Raw genomic sequence first — 13,494 nt, 5'->3', positions numbered from 1 at the left:
TTAGTGAGTCTGAGTTATAGGCCCACACCCCACCTGAGAGCGAGGCTGGAAACGTGAGGGTCAGACATTTTCAGCTTATACAATAAAAAGAAGACTCTGCCTCTTGCCGAGATTCATAATCCCGTAATTCATCATTTGGGGAATTTTAGAATTCCCTAAAATTAAGAAAAGAGTTCAGATGTTATTGGAAGGACAAAAAGAATAAAAAAATTTCTTCCGTACTCAAGTATCTTAAAAACTTCCCTAGACTCCACCCCTCTTCAGTTTCTCATTTTTCCTTTCCCCTTCCTAGCAAAATTCCTCAAGATTATCCACATGTGTCTTTATTTCCTCATATCCTATTTATTTTGCAGACTATTCCAATCTAGTTTCTGTCCCTCACAAGCCATATTTTCAAATCCAGTGGACACTTCTTGGCTCTCATCTTATTCAGCTTTTCATCATCACTGGATATTCTCTTGGCTTCTTAGGCATTATGGTCTCCTGGAATTTCTTCTTTCTTTTTGAATACTCCACCTCAACCTCCTTTTCGGGTCCTACCTCTGCCCATTCTCTTTATGTTTGTTTTACAGCTCTATCCCTGTCTTTATTCTCGAGTTCATCCATTCCCTAAATTGTTCCATCCAGTCCCAACTTTTTCAATCCCTATAGGTTGATAATTCCCGCCTTTAAAAAAGATCTATAGGCTGGTGGCCTCTTCCCTGTTCTATAGAATTCTACATTTTCAATTGCCTATTTCTCACTTCTACTTGAAGTTCAAAATGCATTCTAATTTTAATATGCTCAGAAGGAAAATCTTAATTTCCCTCCCTGTACTGGTTCCTTATGAAGTCTCCTCGATTTCAGTAAATGGCTTCATCATTCAACCAGTAATTAAGCCATCCTTTGTTTTCTTCCTACTTTTACATCCCACTTATCCACAAATTCTATATTTTCTACCTCCAACATATATCCCAAATTCATTTACAGCACTCCTTTCCCTGCTAGTACCACCCTAGTCTAAGCTGTCTTCTTTTCCTTATAACCACGTTCCTTGTGAACTGGCCTCTTTCTTCCTCTCCACCCTATTTCAAAGCCCTCTCACCTATCACCCACACAACTTTTGTTCTGTTGGCCTCCTTCCTGTTACTCAAACAAGCCAAACTCTTGCTGTCCCAAGGCTCTTGTTTATCTTATGCCTAGAATGACTGGAATACTAATTCCCATCCCAGTTTATCCCATATCTGACACCACCTTATCTTTAAGACTCCCCTCAATTTTTACCTTCCCTAAGTAGTTTTTTTTTAAAGTAGCCCAGAAACCCTGGTGGCATAGTGGTTAAGTGCTACGGTTGCTAACCAAAAGGTCAGTAGTTCAAATCCACCAGGCACTCCTTGGAAACTCTATCGGGCAGTTCTACTCTGTCCTATATGGTCGTTATAAGTCGAAATCAACTCGACAGCAATGGGTAAAGTAGCCCACCACTTACTCTATCATATCATCTTGCTTAAATGGGGAAAGTAGCCCACCACTTTATCATATCATCTTGCTTACTTTTGTTTTAGAATTGAAAACATTCTGTAATTTTATTATTCACCTACTTACTAGTTTAAGAGTGTTTCTCTCCTAACTAGAAGATATGCTCGATCAAAGCAGAGACCATGTGTTTTTAGTTCATGGCTGTATCCCATGAAATAAAAAGAGTGTTTGACACTTAGTAGATATCCAACGAGTATTTGTTAAATAACTGAACAAATGAATAAGTGAATGATTGATCTCAAATTCCATTGAGATTCCCTAACCTTTTTGATTCTATCCAAGTGATTCATCTTTAGTCATCAGTGGGCAGCTTGATTGTAGTTAGTTACCCAAGACAGGTTTTCTTTATTCACTTACTTCTTGGACACTTTGTGTGTGCGATAAATATATAGGTAACAAAACACTTGCCATTTCAACCATCTTCCCACATACAGTTCGTGTCATTAAATGTATTTTTCATGTTGTTCAACCATCACTGTTCCTGTTCATTTACTTTTGCTTCTGCCTGCGGCTAGTGGTCATTTTCCTTAATTATTTTAACAAATGCTTTATGAGGAAGCTAATAGGAAAAAGCAGGTATCAGGATGCTGATATATTCAGAATGCCCGCTGACTGATGTGGTCAGTGCCTGAACAAATTATGTTCACCTATCAATCATTCCTCTACTTCCTGCAAATGAATCTCCCTGGAGGAGTCATCAGATCTTCTCAATCTTGAAGGCTGACAAGAAGTCCCTGTGGACTCCCCAACTCTACTGCAGATGGGGAGCGGTCCTTGACACTAAGATTTTAAAAGCCCCAATTTCAGAACAAGATTGGAAAACTCACAGCTAAAGCTACAGTTACTGCAGAGTTTTCGAAAGGAGCAGAACATGAAAGTAAGTAAAGATTTGATCTACTTGAGGGAAGTGTAGATTTTTTTCATTATTTTATGCTTAGATGCTAAAGGGTATTTGAAGAAAATCCCTTTAAAGTAGAATCATTGAAATCTTTTTTGATTATTAAAAATTACATTAAATTCACTCATTTCCTCATTTGAGTGAGAGAATGAAAAGAATATCTTTCAAAAAACTTTGGAAAATAGGGTCTGTGGAATTACTAGAAGGTGGGCTGGGGAAATAACTCCATTTACTAAATATTAAAAAAGAACATAGCTGGAAGTAAATGGCTTGTGATTATCATCAAGGAAGGAAGCAGAAGACCCTACAGGCACAGAAATGACCCTCACCCCTTTGGTTGGTCGTTCCATGCAGGGACTCCGAAATCTGGTAGCAACAACCTTGGCTCTTTTCTTGATGTTCTCTCTCATGGGAAACTCCAGCAGCGCTCCGCAGGTAATCAGGTGCAAAAAGCGATGTTCTCAAATGGACTGCATGCCCAATCTTTGCTATTTCTTTTTCTACTACGGGACTGGGTCACAATGTCTAATTAACTGCTCTTCTCTTGGGGTTGTAGAGAATCTTTGAGAGAAGGAATTGGACCCCTCAAGCTATGCTCTACCTGAAGGGTGCACGTAAGTTCCAAACACTTTGCTCTTCCTACGTCAGTAATGGAAAATCTTTAGGGGTGCAGCAGAAGTTCGTGGGACAGATGGTTGTCCGTGGATTCCTGCACCCTTGTTCTTTCATGGAGAGTTAATAAGGTCAAATTTGTTCCCATAATAATGGAGGTTACCCTGGTCTTAGCTAATCAAGGAAAAGAGGGGAGGGGGCGGGGAGTTGGGGAGGAGAGAAGCGCACCCTGATATAATAAATTCTCTGTCCTAAACTGGAGGGTTGTTGTTCCTTGGTGCAAATGAAGACTCTGAGTTGCCCGGGAACTATCGCCTTGGCGGGCGAACGCTGCCGCAGCTCCAAAGCCCACTCAGAGCGTTGGGCAGGGCGCGGGCGGGTGTAACGGGCTTTCTTCTTGGTCTCGGCCGAGGCGCCTGGCTCAGCCTGGCAAACGCCGCTGCACCACCGCCTCCGGGCCAGGGACTGCGGAAAGCCTGCGGAGTGGCTGAGCTGGGTGCCAGGGCGCCAGAGCCCTGAGCCGCGCGTTTCGCCTTTGCAGAAGGGCGCCGCTTTATCTCTGACCAGAGCCGGAGGAAGGACCTCTCCGACCGACAGCCTCTGGGTGAGTGGCCAAGGGGACTAGGGGGCTGATTACGCACCTTGGAGCGGGGCAGGGTGGATGGGGGCGCTCCGCCCCGGCGCCAGCTAAAGGACCTCCTCACCAGGAAAGACGTGGCCCTGGGACCGCCATGAAGTGAAGCCATCCCGGGCCGAGCCAAGTTGGCAGCGACGGCCAGATTCCGAGGGCCAGAGCTGGCATCTTGCTCCGCTCTGGAAGCTTAACTGGGTCGCAGCCGCTCTGCAGAGGGCAGCCTCGGTATGCAGAAGGTCAGGGAGTTAGCGAAGACACAGCAGATGCCTCAGGTTCAGCTCTGAGGATCAAGGAGGATGGGAGAAGAACTGTGTAACCGCTTCTAGAAATGTCCCTTTATAACACCTTTAAAAGGTCTTTGCAGTTTCCTCTTAAACACTATTGTTATTATTATTATTATGAAAAATGTAATTTATCCAGAAACTTCAAATGTATACCTCCAACTATTGTATTACTAGAAATTGCCACCAGAAGGATCAGGACCAGGAACAGTTAAGAAGCGCGGGCGGTTAAGCATGGGGCCAGGGTCTGTTATTTTTGGTGCTAAACCTTTCTGTGCCATTGGGTTATGGAATAACGGTACAATTAATTTTGATAAAAACTTAAAGATTGAAATGCCAAAAATAAAAGGTAAACTTATTTTGAAAAATACCAAACACATAGCAGGTGCCTAACATTTTGTTACTTACACTGCAAGCTTGAAGAAACTAATTTGCTTTATGATGGTAACATTTGTTTTCCCACTTCAGTTGCCCCAAATTAAAAATCATGGTTTGTGTTGAATATGGGTGATTTGTCTTTTGTCAGCTTATATTTGAAATCGTTTTGAATATTTGGGAGATACTCCTTCAGTCAATAACTGTGTTATATGTGGCCAATACCAATGTACCTCAAGCCAGCCATCACTGCCTCTCAGTGGAGGCTTGTGTGTTGCTGCCATGCTGAAGCATTTCAGTAGAGCCGCCAGGCTAAGGCAGGCTAGGAAGAAAGCCCTCTGATCTACTTCCCAAAATCAGCCAGTAGAAGCCTTATGTATCACAGCTGTCAGATTCCATTGTGCATGGGGTCACCACGAATCGGAGATCCACTCAATGGCAGCCAACAACAGCATGTGGCCAAGAACGTAGATCATTATCTCAAACTGCTCTGGAAGGGAGGAGAGAGGAGGTGAACCCTTCTGCCCAGACAGAGATCTCATTTTATGCTGTGAAAGGGAAACTTCTCATAGACTCTTTTTCATAATCCTCCTTTTACATGAAATTCTCTCCAGTATATTGTTTAAGTTCTCTTCCACACCCTGTAAAGTATGACATAACCAGTTATCAACAATTTCCAAAAGAAGTATGAAATATTTCAATTTATAAAAGTTAGTCTTCTATGAGAAGGGATTAGAAACCTATTTCATAGAAGGTTTTCTAGTATTGTGTCATAATCTTATGGGATTTATCTCTATGAGTGTTCAAATGCTAATAGAGTCTGTATACATTCTTGTTCCTCCAGAAAGACGTAGCCCAGATCCTCAACCACTAACTCGTCCAGAAGCAGCAGCCCTGTTACTGGCTTCCTTTCAGAAACCACAAGAAGGTATGAGCATAGTGACCTCTTTCAACTATAGGACAGAAATGTTTTGCTTATTTTGGGGATTCTGTGTTGAATGGCACAAAGTTGAATTTATTTGTTCAGATTTTTAAAAAATAATTAACAATCTGCCCCCCAGAAATTCAGAGATGTTCAGAAAGACGGATTATTCCTCAATAAAGTGATTCCCAAGAATATTAAGAAAAAGATTTTTTCCTTGGTAGGGCTAGGTGATTTTATATGAATTTCACATTCCACAGCCCAGTGTAACTTCTATTTCTAATTTTAGAAGTTGTAAACATAGACCAATAAACTCGTAGAATTGAAAGAACTTGAAGTCCAGCTTCCTTGTTTTATAGTTGAAGAAACTAAAGCCAAAAGAAGTTAAATAATGACAAATCCAATTATTTGCTATTAAAAGTCAAACTAAATGAAATTGCTGAAAATCAACCATTTTTTAGTTAAAAACACAGCATTTTCATACAGTTTACCCTCAGAGGAATAGCCCTATTCTGGTTCTAAACCTGTTTAATTTTCATTACACTGTACAGGTTCTTCTAGACCAGGATTAGGTATCATCTTCACAAAGAAACATCGTTCATGTAGCATTAAAACTAATCATTGAATTAAGGCATCTCGGTAGTGGACTTTGGAGGCTAACCAGACTGGTTCAAATCCTGGCTCTGCCGTTTACTAGCTGGGTGACCCTGAGCTGCAGTATCATCATCAGTAAAATGGAATAATGATACCCAGGGGCAGGATAGCTATGACAGCCAAATGAAAGAAAGTATATAATTTTTATTACTTTATAAAGACAGTCATCAAAGCATAATATACTGGTATTACTACTACCCATTGCCATCGAGTCGATTCCGACTCGTATCGACCTTGTAGGAACAGAGTAGAACTACTTCATAGGGTTTCCAAGGCTGTAAATCTTTACGAGAGCAGGCTGCCACATCTTTCTCCCACAGAGCACCTGGCGGGTTCAAACCTTGGTCCTTTTGGTTAGCAGCCAAGCTGCTTAACCACTGTGCCACCAGGGCTCCTTAAAGCCTAATATATGACCTAGAATTTTCCCTCTGAAAAATTGTAATGATGACATATTTATGACATGATCTGAACTTTAAAATGTGTAAAATATATATGTATAGTGATCGATCTGACAAGCCAAGCACATGCTGCTGACCTAGTGCCCTGATACCTGTGCTAATGGAGAAAACATGTGTGCTCTAAATCTAGGATTGTGACGGATCGTGTGGGAGGGGGAGAAGAATAGAAAGAATTCTCTGGCTTCAAGCTTATGGCTCCTGTTGTGAAAAATTATCTATGATAGGCAAGTGGAAGAGAGTGGGATAAAAAGGTATTTTTTTGAACTCAAAGCAAATCTGGGGTTAATTCAGCAAATTTTATGTATTTATGCCTGCTAGGAGCCCTGGTGGAAACCCTGGTGGCGTAGTGGTTAAGTGCTACAGCTGCTAACCAAGAGGTCAGCAGTTTGAAGCCACCAGGGGCTCCTTGGAAACTCTATGGGGCAGTTCTACTCTGTCCTGTGGGGTCACTATGAGTCGGAATCGACTCGACAGCACTGGGTTTTTTTTATTTTTTAGGAGCCTTGGTGGTGCAGTGGTTAACAGCTGTGGCTGCTAACCAAAAGGTCAGCAGTTCAAATCCAGCAGCCACTCCTCGGAAACATTATGGGGCAGTTCTACTCTGTCCCATAGGATTGCTATGAGTTGGAGTTGACTCGATGGCGGTGGATTTAGTTTCTGGTTTTTACGTGCCAGACACTGTGGCAGACAGAGAAGAGAGCAGACTGAGCAAAAGCAATCATGAGAATGGTCTTTACAGTGAAAATATAGGGTGAGCAGTCTAATGGAATGGCCAAATGTAGGGTTAGTGGCTATGGTAGGGCTACTACTAGGAGCTAATATTTACTGAATGCTTCCTATAAAGCAGTGGGCCAGGCACTGTTCTCAGCACTTGATATGGATTTATACATTTAATTCTCACAATAATCCCAGGAGGTAAGCACTCTTATTACCCACAGTTATAGATGAGGAAGTAGAGGCACAGAAAGATTATGTAACTTGCCTGCCATCATGCAGCAGGTACATGGTGGAACAGGAATGAAGACCAAAAGGTAGTTTGTTCTTCATGGGAGTGCGAATAAGAGAAATGACATGATAAAAGAAGATGAGACTGGTTATCGTACACTGGGTAACAATAAGAACAATAGTGATAGCTATAATACCTGAGCACCTACTAACATGTCAGATACCATTGCTAATCTTTATAGCTGAGAAAACTGAGCCTTAAAGAGGTGTATTTACTTGCCAGAGGTCACACATTTATTAAGAAGTGTTATCGGGATTTTAACTCAGGTTTGTGTGAATCTATAGCTTTTTCAATTATGCTGGGCCACCTCTCAAATGGGTTATGTTGAAGAGGAGAGGTTGGAGTGGAGAACCAGTAAAATACTAGGGAAATAATGTAGGAGTGAAATAATGAGGTCCAGTTAGACATTGGGAATAAATGGAGGGGCTCAACTCTGAGAAATACTGGAAGAAAGATGGAATAATTATTAGCTAAAAGTATAAAAGAGAATCCGGAGTTAACCTCATTTTCACAGTTGTGTGTGAGAATTTAAAATGGTGATGCTTATAAGAAAGGAATGCAAATTTCTGTGGATTTGGAGATAATTCAGTTGGAGGTGACATTTTAGTGATAAAAGGTATGTAGGTCAGTGGCTGTTCACTATCTGACTGTGGACTGAGTACATCAGAATTAATTGGAGAGTTCACTGAATAAACACATTTCTTGGTCTTGGGCCAAAGATCCCCATTCTGTAGGACTTGTGAGGTCCCAGAATCCTTAAGCTCCTCCAGGTTATCTGATGGTCAGTCAGACCTGGGAACACCTGGAAATTCAGAGCCAGCTAATCAAGGTGGAGACCATCAGAATGAAGACCCTTCCTAGGGCTTAGTGGGAGGAGAGCAAATAGCAAAGGCCAGGTTTCCCTTGGAGGACACCCAAAAATCAAGGCAAAGGGCATAAAATAGTATCAGCAAAGGAGCATTAAAAGGAGTAGGCTGAAGTATAAGGGAAGAACCAGAACAGCATAGTATCCTAGAAGCCAAGGATGGAAAGTTACAAGAAGGAAGTGATCAGCAGCATTGAAGACAGCAGAATGGCTAGTAAGAATTCAGAAATCAAAGAGGAAAGGGAGATCTTGACTGTCAGGGAACATTAAGGAGTGGTTCACAAGATTCCCTCCCCCTGCCCCCAATGACACGATTTTGATTTTCCATTGCTGTGCCCCTTCTGAAACACTATTTAGAGGCAATTTGGGACAAGCAGGTAAAGTGCAGAGTTAAGAAAAAGCAGTTACTAGCATTTTGGAAAGCTGGCATGGCTCTCTCATTTTTAGAACTCTTAACAATAAATGAAGATGAGAAATAGTTGACTAGTGGGAAGAGGATGTTGTTTTCAAGGTGACCTTTTTTAAATTCAAGATTTGGAACACTTCTCCATATTTGAAAGAGCCCTGGTGGCTCAATGGCTAAGCACTCGGCCATTAACTGAAAGGCCAGTGGTTCGAACTCACCAGGCATTCCAGGGGAAAAAAGACCTGGAAATCTGCTCCCCTAAAGATTATAGCCTAGGAATCTCTATGGGGCAGTTCTACTCTGTCATATAGGGTCACTATGAGTCAGAATTGACTTGACAGTGAACAACAACAACCATATTTGAAGTAAGTACAGGGAGAGATCTGGCAGGGATAGGTTGATAGTGAAGCTGGAGATTTGATTGTTAGGAAGCTGTGCAGAACCAGAAAGGAAAGTGGGCTAGAACTGAGAGGAAAGAACTAATTTTAAAGAGGAAAAGAGCTAATTTTTATTGGAAATTTTAGGGAAGGATGAGACTATAGGTCCCATTTCAAATCCTTTTTGGAAAACATAATTTTTTTTAATTACTGAAATTTTCTAAGTGGCTTATCTCAATAATGAAATGAGGTAATCAAATTTTACTAGTCTAAATTGCTGGAAATATTAATCTTATATATTATATTAATATCATTAATCACTAGTCTCCTTTAGTATTTCAATGCTAAAGTCCCTGGACTATTATTTGGAATGCTCTTATTGTATAGTGGATTTTTATTTCAGTGGAGTTTTTACAGGGATGGCTTCCTTTCTTGCTGAGTTTTTTCTCCTCCCTTCAAAAAAAAAAAAAAAATTTTTTTTTTTTTCAAAGAACAGCCCATTACCTATAATATCTCAAAATGTTCCTGCAATTTGAGTGTAACCCAGACACTTAAACTGAGGGAATGTGATTTCATATAAACAGGATCTTGGAGAAAAGTAGCAGGAGATGTATTTGCCGTTGGTGACCCCCTCTTCCTAGCCATTGTAAGTTTTCACTTTCTGTCCCTTCTTTAGTGTCCTAGGAACCTGCCATCACCTCGCTCATTAGCTACCCCTAACCCAGCTGTGGTACCTCATGCTGTGAAGCTTTTCAATCCCATGGAGCTAATAAGTGTCCCTTCTTTTTGTCTCAATTCCTCCCCAGAACTCTAGCTCCTCTAATAAAGGAATATTTGCAAAGGTGTTCCTATGTCATCTTTCTCATATACAATGCACTTTTGCATAGAATTTATGGAGAGACAGTACCTTGATATAAGAGAGTGATTCTAATGGTGGGTGTTTTAGGCATGAGGCATCAGAGCAAGACACGTGGCCTTCTCAGATCTCTGCCAAACACACCATGTCATATTTTCATTCCTTATGAAGATTCAGATGCCAGTCAAATGCCCTATTGTGTCCCAAGCTGATGGGAAAAATATTTAAACCAAATCAGTCAAAATCCAATTTTTGGGGGGATTTTCAGTAGCGGAGTATATGAGTTAACATAATTTAGAGGACTAAATGTTTATTTCTCGAGTTTACCTTATCTTTTCTCATTTTAGGATGTAGGATGTATTTTCATTTTATGTATTTTTTTTTCTTACAGCTGAAGAAGAAAACTTTGATCAAACTAGATTCTTAGAAGACAGTCTGCTAAAATGGTGAAAATATTCCAAATTACATTCACTTACTGTTGTATTCTTGTTGAAAACATGAACCATGTGAATAAAACTCTCAAACCCTTTTTGTTCCATTTGTAGTATTAGGAACATGCATAGCTAGTTTCATTCTTTCAGAAGCGAAAGTAATGTAGACTCCTTAACTGAGAATATCATCACCTTCTTTCATAGCTTCAGGTCCTGCTTAGATCACCTTGTATCTCACTCTTGACTTTTTTTCAGAGAATTTAAGATTATAAGCCTGAAGACTCTTTGGAGTGTCCTTCCCTTTTGTTAAAACCAATCCCCTTCTTGATCTAATCATTCTTAGCTGGTTTTATACATTTGTGTTAACTACTTGCATTTTCTTGCCCACTCAGTGGCGATGCTTCGTCTCCATTTTCCCACCTGGAAGGAGGCAGGATGGGAAAGAGGGTTGTGTGTTTCTGGCTGTAGTTCATCCAGGCGAAGTCAGCTGTGAAGAAGAGACGTGGGAAGGGAATGACTGGGCAGAAGCCCAGTGATAAGAACACTTCGCGTGTTTGCTGACAGGGGGACAATGTGTGAGGCTGGAGTCCATGAAAGATTTGCTGAAGATCCACAGCTAGAGGTCCCCGTGCACTCTTTCAAGATCTCCCTGAATTCAGTTTAGAAACATGGATCTAAAAGTGACAATCTGCCCATTTATACACTGTACAATGGAAGCATACTAGTTCTTTAGAGGTAGCCAGTTTTCCATGGCTAAACAGATTCAAAGACTTGGCTCATTCTAATTGCCTAGAACTCTAGGTTTTGAAACTGTTTAGTTCCATAAAGGCTCACTGATAACATAAGTGCATGGTGATATGCCTAATTTACTCCCTTTCAAAGTCAGTTTGAGTTTAATATCACAAATAAGTATATATATGTACATATATATGTGCATACATACATATACATATACACACATATATAAATACAAATACACTTATTGCAAGCATAATTATTTTCCTTCTGAAATATAATAATGGTCATCATGTTATCTTTTTACCTAATTAATTTAGGGTCACTCACGTAAATGTCATAACAGGAAAGTGTTGTCAATTCTTGCTGTCATCAGTGTATTGCCATTACTTAAAAAAGAATGTATATGAATGTTTCTGTAACTTGGAATTACAACTTCACTGTATCAAGTGATCACAATGCTCCTTGTAAAATTTGTTTGTATCTTGCATCACCATTGAAAAATGTAACTGTATTCAAGTTAATGTAACATCAATCTCTGTTAAAAAAAATAAGAGGTTAACATTAAAAAAAAAATCTATGTGCATTATAATAGGCACTTGTCATTAATTATGATTTGCACATTTGATTTTAAAGTGGGATTTACTAGATTTGTGTTGCTAAATTTAATGAGAATTATTTTTATTCATCTGACATAAATGTGCACATCTTGCCTATTAAATATTATATCTATCCCAAAAAGACTTTTAAAAATACATCTTAGGAAATAATTCCTCCAGCAACTATGTAGAGCAATACCTCTCAAATACCAAGCATTTGACACTAAAACTGGAAGTTTTTAAAAGCTCCATAAATGACCAGTAGCTGTTAAAATAAAATCAACTCCAAACATTATAAGCAACTAAATTCCTTGAATGTTCTGCCATACAGATGTCTGATTAACCACGAAGGCCCCTATCCCAAGTTTGCTATAACTTTTTTTTTTTTTAGATCTCTCTTAGGGTATATTTGCAATTCTCTTTATGTCTATCTTTAAAAACTGAAATGAGCAAGAGAACACGTGTCAAAAACTTTTACATTGCATAACTTGTATTTTAAAATTGGAGGATTTCTGCCTCCAATAATATGTATCCACCAAACCAAACCCACTGCCATAGATTCAATTCCGACTCATAGTGACCCTATAGGACAGAGTAGAATTGCCCGATAGAGTTTCCAAGGAAAGCCTGGCGGATTTGAACTGCCGACCTCTTGGTTAGCAGCCATAGCTCTTAACCACTACGCCACCAGGGTTTCCATAATATGTATTAGAATATCCTAAGTCCAGATTGAACTTTCAGCCACTTTTGGCACAGCTCCAGTTGTTGCTCCCCTCTTTTCGCCTAAATCCATCTTCCCCATAGCTGTATGGCCTTCGGCTTGGGGTCTCAATGTCTTTGTTTCCCTGGATATCTTCTTCCCCCTGTACCACCATTGTGATGCTTACAGTGGAGAGGGGAAGGCAGAGAGGGCTGGCAAAATAAAATCAACATGCAAGCAACATTTCTTCTTTACCTGGTTATGATAAATGGAAGTCTATATCCTATCAACTTTAAACTGCACTGTATTATTTCCCACTCAAGAGAAAGGGAAGTAGGAAGGTAATCTATTGGTCTCCTACTGGACTGTAAATTCCTTTAACCCATTGCCCACAAGTCAAATTCCAACTCATAGCAACCCTATAGGACAGAGTAGAACTGCCCCCTGGGGTTTCCAAGAATGGACTGGTGGATTCAAACTGCTGACCTTTTAGTTAAAAGCCAAGCTCTTCAAGCTCTTAACCACTGTGCCACCAGGGATCCATAAATTCCTTTAGGAAGAGTTTATTTCTAATTTGATTTGATTCTTACAACCACCACGAGAAGCAGGCATTTGTATCCCCTGCTGTTACTGCATAGATATTTGGGTTCACCGTGTGGTGTCTCTTTAGACTGTCCCAAGTAGACATGACCAGTCCCTCTTTTGAGACTCCTTGTACTCTGGAGAACTACTAGTATGCCACTCGTAACATTTTATATTTCGATCTGTACATGTAAAACCAGTATATACAGTCTTAGATTCTTAGTGCTGCTGTAACAAAAATACCACAGGTAGGTGGCTTTAAAGAACAGAAATTTATTTTCTCAAAGTTCAGGAGACTAGAAGTCTGAATTCAAAGTGTGGCTCAATGGGGAGGTCCTTCTTTGTCTATTTCAGCTTCCAGTAGCCAGAAATCCTTGGTTCCTTGGTGATCTTCATGTGGCACCTATCTATCCCCATTTGTGCTTGCTTATCCCTGTGTCTGTGCTGCTTCTCAAAATTCAGCAGTGATTAGCTTCAGGACACCCTACACTGATAGTGCCTCATTAACATAACAAAGAAAATCCTATTCCAAATGGGATTACATCCACAGGTACTGGGGTTAGAATTCTAACACATATTTTGTGG

At 40.2% G+C, this 13,494-nt stretch overlaps 1 protein-coding gene across 1 annotated transcript; it reads left to right on the top strand.

Moving 5' to 3' along the window:
• The first annotated feature begins 2,426 nt into the window (after positions 1-2,426).
• SPX (spexin hormone) lies at positions 2,427-11,959 on the top strand. The gene is made up of 5 exons (XM_010595326.3): positions 2,427-2,851; positions 2,973-3,030; positions 3,570-3,632; positions 5,163-5,246; positions 10,254-11,959. The coding sequence occupies exons 1-5, from the start codon at positions 2,735-2,737 to the stop codon at positions 10,310-10,312; spliced, it is 381 nt and encodes a 126-aa protein (XP_010593628.2). The 5' UTR covers positions 2,427-2,734; the 3' UTR covers positions 10,313-11,959.
• The last annotated feature ends 1,535 nt before the right edge of the window (positions 11,960-13,494 follow it).

Source organism: Loxodonta africana, chromosome 4, assembly GCF_030014295.1.
Source record: "Loxodonta africana isolate mLoxAfr1 chromosome 4, mLoxAfr1.hap2, whole genome shotgun sequence".
Taxonomy (NCBI): Eukaryota; Metazoa; Chordata; class Mammalia; order Proboscidea; family Elephantidae; genus Loxodonta; species Loxodonta africana.
The sequence above is the reverse complement of the archived record's forward strand: the minus strand, read 5'-3'. Positions and strand labels throughout refer to the sequence as shown.

Coding starts and splice junctions, on each gene's coding strand:
- SPX (XM_010595326.3), top strand. CDS start 2,735: ATGACCCTCACCCCTTTGGTTGGTCGTTCCATGCAGGGACTCCGAAAT. Junction 2,852..2,972: donor ACTCCAGCAGCGCTCCGCAG/GTAATCAGGTGC, acceptor TTGGGGTTGTAG/AGAATCTTTGAGAGAAGGAA. Junction 3,633..5,162: donor CTCCGACCGACAGCCTCTGG/GTGAGTGGCCAA, acceptor TTGTTCCTCCAG/AAAGACGTAGCCCAGATCCT.